Source organism: Cryptomeria japonica, chromosome 8, assembly GCF_030272615.1.
Source record: "Cryptomeria japonica chromosome 8, Sugi_1.0, whole genome shotgun sequence".
Taxonomy (NCBI): domain Eukaryota; kingdom Viridiplantae; phylum Streptophyta; class Pinopsida; order Cupressales; family Cupressaceae; genus Cryptomeria; species Cryptomeria japonica.
Genome location: NC_081412.1, coordinates 394953699 through 394975399, shown reverse-complemented (window position 1 = coordinate 394975399; position 21701 = coordinate 394953699). Strand labels below are relative to the sequence as shown.

Below are 21701 nucleotides of genomic sequence, written 5' to 3'. Positions count from 1 at the left end.
TGAACTTCATTTAACATGAGGATACAACGAGAAACCACGCAATATGTAGAAGAAACGACACATTCCACTATAAATTCAATGAAAAGGATGTTTATACAAGCTTGGCAACAATTTCTGCATTCTCCTCCTCTACTCTACTTCTAACTATCTTGTTGCTAACTATTAACCTTACAAATGAGGAGAGCAAGTCCTTTTATAGTGAGCTCATTACAAATGAATGGTGTGGATCAAATCCAAGTCAATGGCCAAGATTGAAAGATAGAAACCCTAATTAGGGTTTGTTACACCCATTACATAGCATTTAATTCTTGACCAATGATTAAATTACATTTTAGGACACATGTCATTTGAATGTTGACCAATGAATGATGAGGTTAGGTACATCAAACTTTGTGCCTCCACATGTGGTAGTTATCCTTCTCGTTGGATGAGTCAAGTGCATTGAATCTGGATGCTTTGACTTGGAATGATGTGATTGGGTTGGTGATGACTAAGTGCCACCTTAGCTTTCTCATCTTATAGATCATCACAAGTGTTTGTGGTTGAGCAATCTCTTGATACTCAACATTATCAAAGCTTCATGACGAATGTGATGATGGTGAAAGATATCCTCAAATTGCATCATCTTATTTGATTTGATCACTTTCACTTATCCTCCTTTATACTTGGGAATTCACCTTTGTGTGTTTCACCTTGAATCCTGCATTAGACCTGAATTCTTTCACCTAATGTAGGGATTTCTTCATGATTTACTGGCTTTGGATCTTGGATTTTTGGAGGAAATTCATGATATTTGCAAATTTTTTTCATCTCATGGATATGCCTTGAAACTATCTTGAATTTTGATGTGTAGATGTTCTTCATCATGCCTCCTTGAAGTATTTCAATGCATGACTTGCTTTGCCTCATGCGGAGTCCTTAATCTTGAAAGTCTTTGTCAACATTGAATCCTCTTCTATGTGCTCCTTGTACTATTTCCTCACGTTTATTGCTTTTCTTGGTGTGATGTCCTTCTCTTGCATCTGTCATTGTGAAGTTCTCTTTGAATGTCTTGACTCCCTCTGCATGATGACTCATCTCTCCATCCATTTTCGTAACCATGAAGTAACATCCTTGTCTGACGTCCTTTCCCTTCTCCTTATTGCATCTACCTCCTTGCATAAAACCTGGAAAACAAACATACTTTACATCAATCACCATGGAATAAATGAAATTACATTGATACCTCATTAGTGTGCATCCTAAAACCCTCCAAATCCTGAAATGAACATTAAAACCCTTGAAAATGAACCACGTAATGCTAGAGAACTATTCCCTTAGGTCTTATCTAGAAATTTTGAATTAGGTCTGCTGATAAAAAATGCATGAATCTGCTACGCAGGTCTGTAATTTGTACTTAAATTCTGGGACAATTTACCCTCAATGCCAGTTGGAATTCACACTATGAGGCTGATGGAAAGATTGCTTGCAATGGCTGCTTATAACACAAAATTCACTCTTCCTTCAATGCTTCAGGTTCGCTGATTGCTGATTGGAAGATTAAAGTTGCTGATTGAAGAAGGGAATTCACTGGAGTCTGCTTCAGTGTTGATCAAAGTTCGCTGCTAGTTGATGGAGGAATTTGCTTGAACTTGCTTTGATGCTAATCACAAATCGCTGCTAGATGATGAAGTTCGCTGTAACCTGCCCCAATGCTGATCAAAATCGATGCACAAATAAGGAGAAATTGTCTTGAGTTGATGATCAAATGAAATGATCATCAACTCTTTATAGCTGCTTCACCATAAAGACATGACCTTTGGCATTTTAACTTCCAAGGAAGGCCGACATTTCACATTCAATGATTTGCAACTTTTCAAATTCCTATGCAAGATCGACTTGTTTTTGCTCCTTTAAATTCAAATTAAAACGTCTATATTCCAAATGCCGACTTATGCTTGCCTTAGAATCAAACACACTATCTTATCATCCTTGATCGCAGATTCAAGCAACCCAAGGATAAACCTTTCCTTGGTCATGGATTTTAGCAAGTGAGGGATAAAGTCTTCCTTGGTTGTGGATTTTAGCAAGTGAAGGATAAATATCATCAAGGTTGTTCTTGCCAACTCCAACACTTAGCATATCCATTTGCTTTCAATATCACGTTGATCTTCACTCTTCAAGCAAGGATCAAGTCAGTTCATTGTTTCTTCTTCACTTCATGGATCAACCTTGCTATCTTCATGCTTGAGGCGTGGATTTTAGCATGTCAAGGATAATCTCAAGTCATGAATTGATCGTCATCGTTCACTTTCAACATCAAAATCTCCTCATTCAATTCACTTCAAGGCATCTTAATTATCATTCACCAAGGCATTAGGTTCTCACTCATCATTGCTTTCAAAGCTCTTTGAGCATTGGACCTCCTCAAGTCGTGGATTCTAGCAAGTGAAGGATAGAAATCATCATTCACCTCCTAGGTCGGGGATTTGAGCAACTCAAGGAAAAATCTCACCTAGGTCGTGGATTTGAGCAAGTGAAGGATAAACTTGATCGCATCTCTCCAACTCATTGGTTCTGCCAAGTGAAGGATAGCATTGTTGCAAGGGTGACTTGATCTTTCCTTGTCATAGCTGTTCTAAGTATTAAGTGACTCAAATCATACGCTTCACTTATCATCCTCTATTGAGATACATATTTACTTGAGGATTATTCAATCACCCTGAGCATCCATCAGGAGATTCATGCCTTGAATTAGCCATTTATTGATTGAAAGTTGCATTGCGAAGCCTTAGTCAATGAAGACCTTGACTCCTATCCTATACTCAAGCACTTTGGCAAAAGGAAGCTGAAGGTTGTTTGCTCATTCGAGTCCAAGACATGGAATGCTGACTTGATCACATGCTGACAATCAAAGGCATTACATTTTCTCACAAGCAAAAGCTTAATGACTAAAGAAACTACTACCAAGCTAAGCAAACTAAGCAAAAGAACTAACCTACGAGCCAAAAAGTGGGGGTCCCCATTTGCAATGGGGTGATGTGTGAAAATGTCACAACACTACCATCAGATACCCACAGTTATATCAAACTTCATATAAGGAGAGTTATATTAATGTTATTAACATGTTGATGATACACCCTAGAAGCCTTCAGTATTTCAAAACATAAACTTCAGTATTCATTACAGAAATGTGGCTTCATTATTATTGACATAATATCTTCTTCTATATATATGTGATCAACAACCAGAACTATTGTTAAATTAGACTGATTCTTTGAGTAAATCGAAGGTGACATAATAAATCCAGAAGGGTTATTGGTTCCGTGCCCTAGTTGATACCTTATCTATCAGTTTGGAAACAAAATCTAAGTAGTTCAAAAACGGGACATTACATCCAACATCAAACTCAATTTTTCTGCCTCTCAGTATAATTGTGTTCTCAACAAAGATAACACCACCAAAGGTGGAATTTCTCCTACAACCATATTCCCTAGATATGCAATTCCGTAAGTGTCATATGCAAATTACTATGAAATGCATTATCCTAAGTCAACTTAAGTAAAGTGTAATGACATTAGACATAAATTACGCCAACAACTTTCATCATCATATTGTCAAATACTTTTCATACTTCTGATGTTGTATTGTTTATGGAGATGACAGTTTCAGTTTTGCAAGTTTGAATATTGCTTATGTTTGAGGTTTTTGGTGAGTTTTGCATATGATCAATGTCATGTATTGCTTGAAAGAAAAGAAATGCTATGTTGGTCACAAATAACTTTTCACATTGTAGAATATTCATCCAATACTGAGGAACACATTTGCATATGCAGAAACAGGGAATAGGAAAGACATGAGTTTAAGCATATTGTTGTTAAATTTTTTGACTAAGTAATATTGATTTCTGACCTATTGTAAATACATAGCAGCACATATAAACTAGTCCAGTGCAATTCCATACACAAAGAGACTCTAGGAAGAATGATTATCCAAAATCTACAGACCTATTATAAAGACTTGCAGCTTTAAGTAAAATCATCCAAACTTGTGCCAATCCTCCCAAATGGCCAACAACTTAGTGATAGAGATGGAGGCGATCCACATGATGCGTCTAACTCACCCAACAGAGTATTCAATCACAGTGAATGGCACATAAATTCGCACGCAGCTGTGCATGCCTCATACGATATGATATATTAAGGAATCACACCAGCAATGACTCCCAGCACCAACAATCCTCACGTGTATCCTCCAGTCAGCCTCCTAGAATGTGTGCACCCAACACTAGGATGAATAACCTCTACATATACATTATTTCCACATCACAGATTGCACCTAACAAATAATTATTCACGATTTCCTTGCTTGCATCAAAAGGAATATATAAATTTTCTTTAATAAATCAATCTCTCTTAAGTCTTATACATCACCACCTTGCCTCACACCAAAAGCCTTGATATAATCTTTATGATTAATAAGTAAGCAAGCTTCATATAGTAAAATAAACTTTTATTTAATGCACAACTTTCATTAGATATAAATTGCCCAACTTTGTAAAACCACCACTGCTCTAATATTAACTCCCTTTGACACGGGAATAGGGGAACAATCATTAATCCCCACGATTTGACCTTAGTCCTCAACAAGTATAATTTTCTCAATCACCCATGTATTTGCTATGCACATGTCTTAACTCACATTCAATATGGATTAATAATTTCAATGCTTTGTAAAGGAGATTGAAGCCTTATTTGCCTCGCATACTAATATAAAGGGATCACAATTATTATAATACTTGTCCTGATAATTTTCATCAATATTTATATATATCCTAGTGTTGATATTGATCCTTTCTACGTCAACTGGGGTAATATGCAAAGCCACACATCACCTGATTTGTATAAGGAAAGCCTTATTTTGTCTTCTAGTGCCTCAAGACAAATAGGAAATCACCCAAGTCAAAATATTTGCTATTTAATCTACCCAATTGAGTCTTGATGTTCCATATCTCCCCATAAATAGAACTTCCACGACCAACAAGGTTAAAGAAATCACCAATCTCCAATAGTTACGCCAATGAGACCAACATTACCATTTTAATATGAATAAATCTCTCAAATTAAATCAAGAATAAAATATTCACAAGCAATCTTTTACAATCAATAACACTAGAAATTACCATTATTTTGAAACCTGTATCAATACCTCTAAAATAAATCTTTATTCCGAAATTCATCTTTGAAGAATACTTTTTTAATCTCACCATCGAAGCCCAAATGTGAACTCCGTCGCACATCCACCACTAGTATCTGGTTGGGTTTTCATCTAACCCTACAAGTTCGAGGGTTTTTGTCCTCCAACTCTTTGAAAGCCAAGGCTCTACAATAACTTTGTAATTACCTTTCCGAATGAATCCTTTGCTATTTGAAAGCCTTCCTTTAATAATAACTTTTGGCAATTGTTTTTAATTAAATAATTAAGTCATAAAATGACTTATTAATATTTTGATTTATTTGACTCCAAAAGCACTTTAATTTTAAATAATTATTAATTGCCTTAAATAAATAGAACAACATAATAAGTAAATAATTAATTATTTAATTTTCCATTGTCGCCAAAAATGGGACATTACATGTTTCTAGGACGTCCTCTTGTAATGCAGATGCTTTGACATTGTTGGGACTCCAAGTTTCTCAATTATACTCAAGATGTTGAGGCCTATGACAACTGAGGCAACGGGTTCATTAAAAAATCAATGTTCTTTTGGAATTGCATGCTAGGAATGCTAACCTTAATGGTTTGTGGGCTCCACTTGTCCTTACCGAGTCACAAAAACTTAGAAATAGACTTCTAAGCCTCACTCCAAATCACTCCCAAGTTTCAACAACATAGTTGTTCGAAGTTGCATTAGCATGTAGCAATTTTGCAAAGGTGATAATGATTGCAAGCGAGTGCATTAGAAAGAGTTATTAGATGTGGGACACAAATCCACTTAGCCTTGGAGAGGTGTAAGAGTGCATTGATAGTATGTTTGGCTAAATGAAAGCCATAGTACAAGAGAAAGACCCCACAATAGAGTTTTGCAATAGACATATTCAACCAATCACTCATTATGGGTGAGAGAAGCTCAACAGTCCCTTGCACATGTTTGTCTATGCATTGAATCTAATTTTAAAACTTGTAAAGACTAAAGATACATCATTCTTCATTCTCTTGGAGAGGATGCTTGAGTTGCAAGAGGCAGTGCAATTAATGGTCATGACAACAAAGTGGAATTGGTGGCTTGATTCTTAGAGTAGGAAGGGAGGGTGAAGGAAGTGGTGAAGACTGACCTTTTTTGGGCTAATGCGAGATACATTGTTGCTATCATTACTCCAATCTTTAGATTTTTTAGAAATGGGGATACAAATGCAACTAGCCTTGGAGATTTGTATGAGTGCATTGATAGTATGCTTGGACAAATGAAAACCATTGTACTGGATAAAGACCACACATTAGAGCTCTACAATGAAAAAGGAAAGAGATGGGCTTCAGTGGGAAGGTATTCTAGGATGGGAAAGTTGGAAACCTTGACAATAGATTATATATAGGATCTTAGACAAAAACACTCAACACTTAGGAAGATTTGGACAAAAAGGGGGATATCGATTAGTCTTAACATAGCAAAAATGGAAGGGAATAGATTAATGGTTTCACATGAATTTATTTAAACGGGGACATTACAAAGATCAAAATGGATAGGGAAACTATGACATAGGATGATCCAATTCTATGGACTATGCATAGGACTAATCATTGGCAACCAAACTAGCTATTTTTTTGTTTCTTGTGTTTCTAGTTTGTTTGTTGCTAAGAGGAATCAATCTATTTATTGTTTCACCCACTTTGTTAAGAGGAATTGACATACCTCTAGGAGGGAAGAGAAGCTTGTAGATGTGCATAGTGCCTTGCATCTTATTGACTGCAATATGCTTACATACAAGGAGAGTCCAGCTGCCCAATGGTATGTAGATCTAGAGCAACTATCATAGTTTGATGAAGATGTTAGTATGGGTTTGGAGGAGCTTGACCTTTAAGAGTCTAGTAGTTTGAGTGATGAGGATTTTGGCGTAGACTTTGGGGATGAATGATGATTTGAGGCATTGTACCATTGGCTAATTGTATTTGGATTTTGAATGCAATCATCATTTGGAATATAACATAAATATGCTGATATTTGACACTTCTTTTGTTCAATGCAATATGTTTGAGTATGTCAAAGTTTCATATGCTTTCCTTGTAAATTTTTTATAACTACTTTTTGAAGTACTATATATTTGCACCGCCATCCTCTTGCCTTCCCCAAATCTAGAGCCTTGATCTTCTTTTCTGCCAGAGCCACCTCTGCATCCCCCTGTATTGAGACTCCATGGAACACTGCCCGATAATCACTTTCAAGCTTTCGCTTTCCATGATATGTGTGATGCTGAGCATTGAATAGCAGATATTCAAGCAAATAGGTGACCTAGTTGCTACCCCAAGCACATGTGAGCATTGCTATTCCATATTATTTCCAGATTTTTGGTAATGTTGACAACTTTAAACATATTTTTTTTACCAATGAATTCCTTCAATAGACGCAAATGTTGTGCTGGTTGAGTCTCAAACAAATCTTTCTAATGTATATGTGAAAGTTGGAAATGAAGATTCCTTTGCTCATAGGAATAAAGCTACAAGGCATGCATGATCTTGGCGTTAGAAATTGGCCACCCCATTCGTGTGAATGGAAATGAGACTGCAAAAAAGATAGATGCAACTCATTCACATGCCCAAGCAACAAATCAATGCCATTAAAAATCTTGTCCTCTGAAAACCAGTGGCAAGAATTTTATATCCCAGGAAGATGTTAGCAGAGATCCTATGAGCAATACCACCAGCATTGAAACCCTTTCAAATCATACAAGTTCCCTCACTGCTTACATTACTGTTGCACTTTATGCTTCAAATTGGATGCTACAGGTCTCTCCAACCAAAAAACTCTGTTTCAGATCAGCAAACAATCAACTACCAATTGTTTCTTCTTCATAATCTATTTTCAAAGGTGCTCTAATACCATGTTGAAAAACAGACGAACAAAATGTTGAGAGATATTAAACCATAATAGCACATCCAACAACATGGAATGATAATAATGATATTAAGTTATTTAGAATGATAACCCATACATCACAATATGGCTTTTAAAAGGCCTTTTGAAGCATAACTACCCAAACCACCCAAAAACTAACATGGCAGTAAGTGTAACTAACATTTTAATTGCTAACATCACTAAGTCACTAAAGTTTCCTATAAAAATTACATCTCTAAAATATAATCCAAAATGTTAGTTTCTACACCATTGAGTACTCAACTTCTGTATGACTGTTGTCATGAAGGATTGCACCCAAATGCTAAGCTCTTAGCTCAGCAATCCTGTGCAACATGAGATCAGTCCTAGGCCTGTGGGTTGTAGTTGGAGTGAACCTCCAGATTAGGGACTGGTTCCCCCAAAAACTTCCTAGAAATTATTGAAACTTGAAGGGAAAAGGGGATGAAGATAGGACATGAAACGAAATTCTACTGTTACTAGAAGGTGATGGACCAATAATTTGAATACGAAAATACTGATCTAGCTCACAATCTGATTCAAAAGACTTTTAATTTGCTCACAACTCGATCTAAAGCATGGAGTACATAAATATTTCATATGAAGGTGCTGTTTTCAACTGATTGTATGAAGGAAAATGAAGTTTCACAACTCCAAACTATTGATAAACAATCCAACACAACATAAAACCTGTACTAAGCATGCAATCTCCTGCTCAACATTGCTTGAAATGAAAGAGAAGTAAAGGATTCAAAGATAAATCCCAATGACTTTCTCAACATCAGACATACACAATAGGAGACATGAATATAGAGAAGGACCACTTGTTGCTTTTATTAAATCAGAAAAGAGCTTTTGTTACAATGCATAGTATGACTGATAAAACTCAGAAAAATTGGATTTACAAGGCACTCTTTCTTTGCTGTGTTAACAAGAAAGAAGCAAGATCTAACTGAAAACAAGACCTGGAACTGCCTTCTATGAAGAAAAGTACTTCTGATCATGTCTTCAGTTGACTGGATTTGATGATTCAGTTATCTCCCTTGATTGAAGGTGTGAGTGAAGGTCTTGATGTGTTGCCCCCTGGTCACTGCCACCTCTCCTTGCAATTAGGACTCCAACTGATGGATTAGCTGTTCTAACTGATGTTCCATGTTGATGATCATCCTCAAAATGTGGATTTCGGCTCATTAGGTCGACCTCTTTCTCTGATTTTAAATTTGAATGATTGTCACATTCCTGATTTGGAGGTGACTAACTCTTTCTTCTGTCTCTTGCCCTTGAAATCAGGACTGTAACTGACCTGCAACTGATGGTTACTGCTCCCCGTTTGAAATTCAAACTTTTGTCTCATTAACTCATGACAATTTTCCTTGAAATCAGGATCCTACTATCCTTAAAATCAGGGGTTTAAACTGATGCTGAGACATTTCTAAGTGATTGTATACCTTGGATCTTCAATGGTTCCTTGAGAGACTCGAGCTTTTGGTGCTTGAACTGCTCCCATTGTCACCTCACTGCCCTTAGCATGATAGCTGATCTTTACTGTCACTGACATTACTCTTTGTCCCTTTTTTTGCCCGGTGCTGGAAGGTTGCAAGGAGAAGTGTAGCTTCAAATGGAAGCTCTGTTCTTTGCATTAATCTTTTATTACTATTACCTAAGTTACCGGTTCGGGTTCGGGTACCGGTTCGGGTTCGAAGAACCCGGTACGCCGGTACGGCAAAATTTTGAAAAGGGGTTTGGGTTCGTTTGGGTTCGTTAGTACAAAAACATGTAAATTATATATATATGCAACCTATAAGCATGAATTAAGATTAGCATGTCACATAGCATCATATAAACAACAAAACCAACATAAACTTGTAATCGTAGCATCATGATCATACCATAACAGCATCATATACATCAAGTCTAATATCAAAATGATAAAATATTCAAGTATCATTGTTTCAACTTTCAACAATTTAAAGTTTGATCATTAAATGGATTCAAACTAAGAACATCCAAGTTTAATTTTTCAAACTGAAGACCTGGATTTTGCCGGCAACGCCCCCAACGGGGTCAAGGGGCAGCGCCCCTTGCGGGGGTCTGGGGGCAGCGCCCCCAGCGGGGTCAAGGGGCAGAGCCCCTTGCGGGGTCGAGGGGCAGCGCCCCTCGCAGGGTCCCGGGGCAGCGCCCCTCGCAGGGTCCCGGGGCAGCGCCCAGGGCGCGCTCCCTGTCGCGGTACAGGGCGGGGTCGAGGGGCAGCGCCCCCGCCGCCAACACCAAATCACAACCTTCAAACCCACACGGAACTCCATGGCATGCATCAGTTTTCTGTTTTTTTAAGACGTCTAATTTTCTGCTTTTTAAGGTTATAACTTTCACTTTTTACAAGGCGGAATTGAAAAAAAAATTAAATTTGCATTGTTTTTTGACTTTACGGGCCGCCCAACCGCCCAGGTTCGACTGGGTCCGCCCGGGTTCGACTGCGTTCGACCCCGGGTTCGACTGGGTTCGACCAGGGTCGAACCCACTCTGGGTTTTTCGAACCCTGGTCGAACCCAGGTCGAACCGGACCCGTACCACGGACCCGGTCGAACCCGGACCCGTACCAGGGGGGCCTAGAGGCGAACCCGGTAACCTAGACTATTACAGTGATAAGGAGCTTCCTCTTAGGTTGATAAGACCTCTTAAGTTTGTCTTTTAGATTGCTTATTCTATAACCATATCTGCTGCATTAAGTTGCTTGAAGGAGCCAATATCACTATGACATGTTTCCATACATTTCAAAACACTGTCATCAATTTGCCAACTCTGTCCTTTGTCATCATTGTGCTTATCCTAATTTGTGATGGCTCTTCTTGTGACAGTATTCACAATGACTTGACATCATTTCCTCTTAAAGCTCTTTCACTGTCATTTCATGGTGCTTTCCTTGTTGATTTCACTGTCAAAACATTATTGAACTGTCTTAGTCTCTGTTTCATCCCTTTGATCTCATGGTGACTGCAAATACTATGATTTTTGAGCTCCTTGTGATACAAGAATGGAGATCATAGTTTCCACCTTTTCCTTAGGACATCAAATATAATGATCTTTCAGTCTCTTACCTGTCATTGCTCTGTCTTCATGTTATCAGTACATTCACTGCTCTATGTGGCTTCATTGAACTGTCGTAGTCATCCTTGGATGCTTTCTATGACTGTGTTTGACAACCCTCAATTCATTTGGCTTTGTACCATTCTTGTTTTAGAATGCTTAGGACTTTAGCTGCTCTTCAATGATCTCTTTCATGATCTATTCTTCACTACTATGGAGGCTCTGCCTTATACGATCTTCAATGGGGTGTAAAGGTTTCTTATATAGAGTATATATAACCTTAAAACTTCAATCCAGCTATAACTGTAATACCTTAAAATTCACCTGACTCTCACCTGTGTGTCCTTATACTTGTTCCTTGACTGGCTTCACATTTAGCATTCAATCATGAAGATACTATCATTTGCTCTTTTTGAAGGTGAAGTACAAGCTAGTTTACCTCTGGACAGTGAAACCTCAGTGCTTTTTACATTTACCTCATGACTGTAATGTTTTTTGAGATCTGAGCATGCTCTAGTGTGTCCTCATATTTGAGTAATCTGCCCTTGATCACTCACATAACCTTAGCTTGTGACTCATGTCTATCCCTATGATAGATTTTCCCCTTCACCCTTGGAATAACTCTTCAAATGACTGCAAAAATTATTATAAGGTTATATGTATACCACATGACTAAGACTTCATTACACCTATCTGACCTATGAATCAAGCCTTATTAACTGATTTTGAGAGTGGAAGACTGTAGACTAGCATCCTTGTGTTTGTCAGTGAATGAGCTGCTCATATCATTCATTACAGTGAGTGAACCATTGTCTTTCCTATGTTCTTGGTTGAGGTTTGTATAAGATAATTCTTAAATTCCTTTTGCTTCGAAACCTCCTATCTCTGCTGCTACATGGCTCTATCCATCCACCCTTCTAAGGAGTGTAACTAACCTTTGGTTCTGTGGACTCTCTTTTCTCCTTTTGTTCTTCATGAACACTCCCTGGCCTGTAGCTCATTGTTCTTCAATGATCCTGTGGGACCTCTCACACTGTCTTTCCTCCCCTTCTTGCATTTCTTTGCTCCTTTCATTGCTAAACCCTCTGTAAAATGAAACCCTCTTTACCACTGCCTTGTGAAGTTCTGTCATGGCTAATTGGTATGCAAACCAAATCTGGAACTATTACCCTATAACTGCTACCACCACAAACTTTTTTTAAAAACTTCAATCTCTTAGTTGTGGTAAGCTTTTGACAAGGGTTTTGTGTTTGGTTGGTGGACAGATCAAGGGCTACCTTTCCTACATAAACTTGAGTATAACCTCAAAAAAACTTTTCAAGAGTACTATAAACTCCACTCTTCCATACAAAACTTAATAATGGCTCCATATATGCATTTTATGATAAACGAGAAAGTTCTAGTGCAACAAAGACTTATAGTTTTGTTCCTTTAATGAGCTTCCACGTGTATGAGGTAACACTGGCTGAAAAAACATGTTTTAGGATCCCTTCGATTCCTTCATATGAAAACTGCAGTCTTCAAACTGCCTTTCCTCTCCTCTGGGCACCATCAAATGTAATGTCTCCCTTTTAAATGCCCTAGATTTGTGTCCTAAAATTCTACTAGGGTTAAGAACATTAACTTAATCATATGACATTTCTAATTTATCGGGGAAATTCAACCATAGGGAAGCCAGAATAAGGCGACTCGATAAGGTGCCTTAGAGATCCTCTACCCTGGGCCCAAGAGCAGATATACCATCCCTCTTGGCCTCATGTGGCCCATGCCATCCATATGAGGTGGTGTACCTAGTGAGGTGTCCTATAACCATTCCCCTTCATCTTTCCATCCATTCCCTATTTCCCATGATTGGCTTTCTTGGTATATTAAGTCATCATGATAGAGGGATGAGGTATATTCACAATAGGGTGCCCCGGAAGCCCATCTCTTCTAAGCCCAAAGGCAGTACTCCTTGTACCCCCTTGGCCTAATGGGACCATTCAGTCACCACCAGGAGGTGGCGTACGTAGAAGAGTACCTCATCGTCATTCCCCTCCTTGTTATCCCTCATTACCCCTACCATGGCTGACTTTAATGATTTATCAGTACATATAAAGAATCCAATATTATTCATGTATTCTATGATAATCACTCATAAACAACAGCATGTCCTAATCAGTAATGAGCAGATACAAATAACACTCATCATGCTATGTGTAAAGAACTCGTACCAAACCACAAGTATGTTCAAACTGCTGTACATTTAATTATTAATATTCAATCTGATCTGTCTGATTTGATGCCTCCTTGGATGCTGAATGTTCTTCTTATACCCTTCCATTGGGGTGGAGGGTTATGTCTTTCCCTTAAGTGGTGACCGTTGAGTGGTTGGTGTCCCTTTTCAACCATTTGAGTCTTCACGCCTCTTCATACTTAACCCGCTCTCTTAATGCTTTATTGTTAACTTCTAAATTAAAATTTCACCCTGTTTAGAGGAGATCGCTATTGCTAGAGGGAGAGAGGGTCAATCAAATGGTAAGTTTCATTATCTCTATTCCGTAATACCCCAATTGCTGTAGCATGTTCGGTTTCTGAAACTGCGTAGTGTTACTTTGTAAGACAGTTTCATCTTTGCGATTAACTGTTTCACTTTGTACTGGATCAGGTCATGACATCAAAGCTTCAAAAGGAGCTTACAAGACTAAACAAAGAGTCCTAGAGTTTCTCCTCACATGAACCAGTCGGTCCAGTCCACGTGGGTGAATTAACTCACTGTCCAACTCAAACTTCAACCCCCATGCTGAACCATGGTTAAGAAGACTAACTGTTTGAATTAAAGCTTCCCTCCAAAAGCTAAAATGAACTCATCCCTTGACTATTTTAACGTGAAGGATCTCTTTGAAAGCTTTTGGAGCCCTTTTTGCAAGAAACCAAAGACATTTTTATTTCTTATTTACTTAATAGATCAAACATATTGGAAATGAACTTTTACCTCTTTTAACATTTTAAAAAACCTTTCTAAAACCTTTAAATAAGACTTAGGATCCAACAAGGCTATTTTTTGACCATAGAAGGGAGAATATTGGTAACAATGACATTGCAGCTTCCTTGTCTTATTCTGGTTTCTGCAAGGCTCATTTGGATTGAGTTTGAAGGCGCTTAACACAGTTGCATTAAAAATACATCTAACTGATGGGTTATGAAGGACCTGAGACTAGAAATTAAATCCTAGATTCTATTTTATAAATTTGATGGTTGGTTTGTATGCCCTGTTCTCCCTACCCCCCTGGAGCCCCTGCCCCTCACCCTACCCTTCTGTGTCTCTCTCTCTTACTCTCTGTGCCTGTCCGTCTTCTCTGTCTCCCTCTCTTTTCCGCCTCTCTTCCCCTCCTTACTTCCCCTCTTTCTATGTACAGATATGATGGTTTGCTCGTTTCTCTGCATGGTGCAGCATTGGTTCAATCCTGGTAAAGTTGGGACCAAAAATCATTCAGAAAAAGCTATTTTGTCTCAATTGAAGCATGAAATTTTATCCTAACCTCTAGTTCAGAGTGGAAATATGCTTTTTGATGCTATAGAATTTTTTGTGTTTTCTGTTAGATTATCAAATTTGTTGCAGAGGGAGACAACCATCCGACTGGCCAAGGCTCTTTCTCCCTCTTCTTGTTTTGCTCTTTTTGGTGGAGGGAAGTTTCTTCGCTCTAATTTGGCACCACTCGAATTGCCTTTTTAGTTTATATCCATAATTCATTTTTACAATAATTTTGTTTAATAACATTGATGCTCTTTTCAGAAAACTCAAACCATTAGAGCATGGGACATGATCTGATGAGACTCTATATTTGGCTAGAATGGAACCTGCTTAGAGAATATTTGTCTGAGATTTCATGCCCTGATTAATTAACAATGCTCTTGCTTTTGCCATAGGATTTTTAAATGGTTTGAATTCCAAGGTGTCTCCAACATTTATCTTTATTGGCATGAGAATAATGAGAATAAGGTCATTAACAATGAGGATCTTGACCTTGAGGAGTCAAACAGTTAAAGTGACCAGGAGTTTGGCATGGACTTCATGGATGACTGATGATAGATGAGTTCATCTTATCATCTTTAAAATATATACTCTTTAGCAAGCATGTATAGCACTCAACTTCATTTCATCTTTAGTGATGTATACTCTATAAATATATAGATTTTAATATAAATTGAAAAAAATAAAAATAAAAATATTAATGGATCATTTGTGACATGGTGTTGGTGTTTAGGAACTTACATATACATGCTTGCTATAGAGTATACTTTACCATGTCTAGCTCAAAGAGCTTTTTTGTCCTCTGTTCGAGTATCACTTGGCTTCTTTCTTCACTGACATTGTTAGTATGTGCAGGGCTGAGCTTGCCAATCCGATATTGCGAGTCCTTGCGAAGGGACAACATCCAGTGGCTATTTTATGTGAACCAGTTCTCTAGCAATTGCTTCATTGAGACTTCCTCAAGATGGAGCTATTTTTTCAATGTTTAGCCTCCCAATTATTGAGAATAGATTTCTAGTTTAATGTATCAGCTGTTCTCAACTTCTTTTACCTGACTCTCTCTATAGCAATTGTTTTATCTGTTTCTCACCTAGTGACAGCCAGATATTTCTGTCAGTGATGACCTGTTTATTGATAAATTAAATTTCCACCACACTAGCTCAGGTATGGAAAGTGAAACCATTATGAAGTGGCAGTATACTTTCCCATTTACCATGATTTAGTCATCCAACTTGTCCACGACTGAGCTTATTCACATTGGATGGGATTTCTCCATCTTATATTACTGTTCTGTCATTCCATGTTGAGATCACAAGCGATGGACATATTTTTGTACCACTATTCATACTAATAGTGTTGGCATTAGAAAGTAGATGTATTGATGTACTTTTATTGTACTTATCCAAATTGTTACTATGGTTAGCAGTTTTTGGGTTCTTTCCAGTTAATTTTGATTCTACATATTGCTTTTGTAGGTGATATTCATGGCCAGTATTCTGATCTTCTTCAGCATTTTGATTGTGGTGGTTTACCACCCAAATCAAATTACTTATTTTTGGGGGACTATGTGGATCGGGGAAAACAAAGTTTAGAGACAATATGCCTCCTCCTTGCTTACAAAGTCAAATACCCAAAACATTTCTTCCTTCTGAGGGGGAATCATGAATGTGCCTCAATTAATCGCATATATGGCTTCTATGATGATTGTAAGCGCAATTTCAGTGTTAAGTTATGGAAAACTTTTACAGATTGTTTCAACTGTCTTCCAGTTGCTGCTCTTATAGACGAAAAGGTCCTATGCATGCATGGAGGTCTGTCACCTGATTTGAACAGTTTGGAACAAATTAGGAGCTTACCTCGCCCTACAGATGTGCCAGATACAGGACTGTTATGTGATCTTCTTTGGTCAGATCCTAGTAATGAGGATCAAGGATGGGCTTTAAATGATGATAGAGGGGTTTCTTACACATTTGGTCCTGACAAGGTCTCTGAGTGTCTCAAAAAGTTGGATCTGGATCTCATATGTCGTGCACATCAGGTTTCTTATATGATTTGATGAAATTTCTGTCCTTGATTTTTGAATGCAGTTTATGAAACTATGAGTACGTACCCTCTATCATCTTAACTAAATTCCTGATGACTTACCATGTAGGTGGTGGAAGATGGTTATGAGTTTTTCGCTGATAGACAGCTTGTTACGGTCTTTTCAGCACCAAATTATGGTGATCTGTTTGACAATGCTGCTGCAATGTTGATCGTTGATGAAACTCTCAAGTGCTCTTTCAGTATTCTTAAGCCAGCTAAGAAAAATCAAAATGGTAGTTATGCAAATGCTAATACTAGATCTGCAACTCCTCCTCGTGACACAAGGTAGACTGTGTTCAATCTAAAGCATTATTATGCTATTTGCATATGCCCATTAAGTGTTGGGTATGTTATATGCAGGGAATCTGAATTGACAAGTATATCATCTCTTGCCATTATTGGTACTCTCATAAATGTTCATATAGAAGTTTGTCTTGTTTAATGAAAGCCAGGTTCCTGTTTTGTTGGGAATCCAACGGGAAGCAATGCCATAAATGAAGCTTTGCCAATTTCATTTGATTTTGATTTCTGTTAAGGATAATAAATGTTTAAACAGACTTTTCTTAAAAAATAGTGAATGATGTTCTTGTGTCTACTTCATTGTTTTTGGTTTCGAGAGTATCATCTTTTTAGTTGTAGTGAATTTTATGGAATAATTAATGCTATTTTTTTTGGATTGTTTTAATCATTTTAGTTCTTTCAAGTTCAAATAATGATTGAAGACCTATGGTAAGCTGTTTGAATTACAAAGAAGATTGTAGTCCCTGTTTGAAAGATCTACTCTTGTTTAACTACTTGTTAAAGTGAAATCAACGGCTTGGACTTTCAAAATGTTCTTTTCACACTTCTGGTCCTTGGATGATTATATGCATACATCCTGCAAGTCTCTAGTTATCAGTGTGCATTTGTGCTGGATTTATCAGCTAATAACTAGAATGCTTTTTTTGTCCACTTTGATACTCATGAATCCATAAACCTATATCATTTCATAGCTTCCACTATTGCATTTAAAAAAAATTTGACTATGAATTACTAAATAAGCAGAAGAAAATATATGATGTGCCTACCAGCCAAATCAACGTCCATAACAGCAAGTCAGAACAGTTCATAAGGATCACATCAAAACCAGCAAAAGTATGTAGAGCAGGCTAAGGTCCAAAGCCTTTGCAAAATTATTTAATATTTATAACATTCAAAAGGAGACCTTGTCTGTTCACCACTAGCATCAAATTGCATTCTAAACTATAACATATGATAGATCCTGGGAGCAAACATAAATATTATTAGATGCATTTGTTTCCATTTTTCATTGATCAATATTCATGTTCAAGGGCGAATTGGTACTTTTGGCTAGACTGCCAAATCCAGGATCACATGCTAATTCCAAGTTGTGTTGTTTGTAGGCTTCTATGATATAGCTAAGTCATTTGTATGTGAGCTCACGAATCCTTTGTCATTTAATCTGTGGGACTGTCATAGAGTTAGACAAACCTATTTGTAATAGAAATATACTCCCTTTCTCTAATATTTTTTAGATATATCAGTAGAATCAAAAGAATATGGCCAAACTCTCAGTCACAGAGACTTATGACCGTTGAAGAGAAGATAAATAATAGGAAGGCAGGAAAACTAAAGGTTATAAATGTTTGATAAAATCCATGTTTTCGTTTTGTTCAGTTTTGTTGAATAATGATAATCTAAAGTTAAACCCCTATAATTATACCTCCTAATATAAGACTTAGCATTAGAGGAGCCAAAGGAATATCATATATTGTTTCAGGTCGATTAATTATGTGTACAATAAGTTTGAATATTATTTCTTCCCACTCACTAAATAAAAAGTTACTCCATTTACTTACTCATTTAAAATCACTCTTTCCATTTTGTCATCATGCAGTAAGGTAAAGGTGTATGAAGGAAGCCAAAGAGGAGCATCCATTGGACTTGTACTTTAGGTTTGCCAGTTAGCATTCCTAGTTATATATATATATATATATAAACTAAATTTGAAGCTTCTAGGATTTGAGTTGCATATTTGTTCCCTTGTCAACTTAAGAATTCCAAATATGGTGACCAACAGCTCATTCCTAGTTTTATATATATATATATATATAAACTAAATTTGAAGCTTCTAGGATTTGAGTTGCATATTTGTTCCCTTGTCAACTTAAGGATTCCAAATATGGTGACCAACAGCTCATGCATAGAGTTCATAATTTTCTTATTGACTGTTGTGCTAATGCTTTCGTGCAGTTTATTAATCAATAAGCATGCTAAAACAAAAACATCTGCTCTATCTTTATTTTTGGGCCTTTCATATGTTGTGCAAGGTTTTACCCAGTCAGGATTACAAGGCACTTTTATTGTAAAACTAAGGTTTGGCATGCCATGCATTTTTTGGAAAAAAAGGTGTAAAAATTTATTCAGAATAAAGCAGAAAATACAGAAGAAGCATCCAAGGTCCAACAAAGAGCAACCAACAAGCAAGAACATGCTCCGAAATGAGCCCCTAAAGAAAACCAACAACTCACGTTTGTCCTCACGAATTAACCCATGCAAGGTCTCAGAGTACTCTAGAGACAAAGGGCCCTAGTCATCTACATTCCGATTATCAATATTTTCAGATGCCCATTTGGCCAAACAATCCTCCACTCTATTCCACTCACAAGGAACATGACTGAATGAAATAAATTCTAGAGAAGAGCATAAATCCATAATCTGCTTAACTATCAAAGATAAATGCCAGTTCACACCATTTGACTATTGATCCTTCAACATATCGATCACAATTTGTGAATCTGATTCAAAAGCAATCTTCTTCCAGCCGAGGGAGTACCTTCTCTCAAGAGCATGAAAAATAGCAAGAGCCTCCATGAGGTTATTAGAATGATATCCCTTGTAGGTAGAGAAGAAAAACACAACATTTTCATAGCTATCCCTACCAATGCCGCCCAACATGTCCTGGATTCCCCTTGGATGAACCATCCGTGTTAACTTTCAAAATACCTTGGGGTCGAGGATGTCGACACCAACCCTATTGATTTTTTGTTTGACCTACCTTGATCTCTTAGCACCAAGTAAACCCAAATCATGATTTCCTAAAGATAAATTCCTAATAATAGTCTCATCACTAGGATCAACATCACCAGATAATCACATTTTGCAACAATAGTCTCTTGTAGCTTGCCCAAGATCTTCCTCCACAAGAAAACAACCCTTAATTTTGAGCCTTGAAAAACCTCGCGATTCCTCTCTAGCCAAAGATTCTAGATAATGAAAGTAGTGCCTAGAGTCCAAGCAACTTGAAGGAAAGTTCTTCACTGGGAGTCGACCTAGGCTGTCCCAAAACTCAACAAGGGAAGTAGCATGGACACAATCCTGATTCCAGACCCCCCACCAAAAGTGCCAGAGTTCTCGGGAATAAGAGCACTAAAAGAAATGCCATGTGCATTCCTCGTTCCTTTCACACAAAACACAAATAGAAGGGCCATGGAAATCCCTCTTCCGCAAATTCTCCCAAGTAAGGCATTTATTTTTAGCCACAAGCCAAAGGAAGAAATTTCACTTAGGCTAGGAACATTTATTCCAAACCTGCTTCCACCAAGGCACATTGACCTAGCCATGAAATTGCTTGTCCAAGACCAAGTATCCCGAGGCAAATAAAAATTTACCTTTCGGATTAGGGCCCCACGCCAACACATCCCTTCCCTTAAGAGAGCTACATAACCTATCGGCTAAAATATTAGCTAACTATTGACGATCCTCCACCGTACCTCTAGGTGGCCATTCCATAGGATCTTTCCAACATGTGATTTCTATCTGACCTTTGATCCTAATACTCTTGAAATCCTCAACCTTACTCCAACCAGCCTCAATGAAGATGTTACATAAGGCTTAAAGATGAGGAAACTGGGAAATAATAGGGGGGTGAACATCCCAAGAATCCTGCCAAAAAGAGCATCCTCACCTCTATTATAGATCCAAAAAAGTTCCTCCTTAATGTGTTTAGCTCCATGTTTGAGAGTGTCCCAAAACATGGAGCCTTTACCAACAAGGCTGCACCGAGGAACGTCCAAGCCATCAACACCTCTAAGGTACTTATGAGTAAGAATTCTGGCCCAATCTTGATCCTGCGAAGTACACCATCTCCAATATAACTTAGTCAATAAAGCCTGACTAATCAACCTAAGAGAACGGAGCCCAAGGCCTCCTCCTTGCTTAGGCATACAAACAAAGATCCATCTAACCAAGCTCCATTTCGAACATAGAAAGTTACCAGACCAAAGGAATTGTTGAGAGAGAGCATCAAATTCTTTAACAAAGCTAGAAGGGGCAATCTGCACAAAGTATTTGTAAATAGGGAGCGCTTGCACCACTTTCTTTAACAGTCACCCTACTGGCAAATGACAACCATCTACAGTTCCAGTGGCAAACCCTCTTGCGGAACTTATCCAAGATCTCTTGCCAAAACTCTCTACGTTGAGTTCCCACACCTAGGGGGATTCCAAGATAAACCAGAGGCAAAGAATCAATTTGAAATCTCAAAATTTGAGCAATGCTATTCTAAATCAGATGAGGAGTGTTAAAGAAATAAATAGCAGATTTTGCCTTACTAATTTTTTGCCCTGAGATTGCCAAATAAATTTCCAAAGTTCTTCTGAACATACTAGCCTCTTCAATTCTAGCCAACCCCAATAAAGCAGTATCATCAACAAATTGGAGATGGGAATAAGGAGGCAAACTCTCACTCCTGCTCCAACCATGAATTAGACCTTGTCGCACTTGGGATTTAATAAATTTGCCCAACCCTTCAACCATAATAATAAATAAGTAAGGAGAGAGGGGTCCCACTATCGAAGACCTCGAGAAGCACTGAACAACTTAGAAGGTTCAACATTAACCAGTTTAGAG

The 21701-nt window shown here is 37.7% G+C and overlaps 1 protein-coding gene across 1 annotated transcript in view; it reads left to right on the top strand.

The window, feature by feature from the left end:
* The window catches only part of LOC131079436 (serine/threonine-protein phosphatase PP1 isozyme 3), an 89365-nt gene extending 71980 nt beyond the window's left edge, over window positions 1–17385 (top strand). The window contains exons 2-3 of the mRNA XM_058017384.2: window positions 16181–16743; window positions 16858–17385. Of these exons, the coding sequence (XP_057873367.2) occupies window positions 16181–16743; window positions 16858–17079 (785 nt within the window). The 3' untranslated portion in view covers window positions 17080–17385. The remainder of the gene's footprint in view (window positions 1–16180; window positions 16744–16857) is intronic.
* The last annotated feature ends 4316 nt before the right edge of the window (window positions 17386–21701 follow it).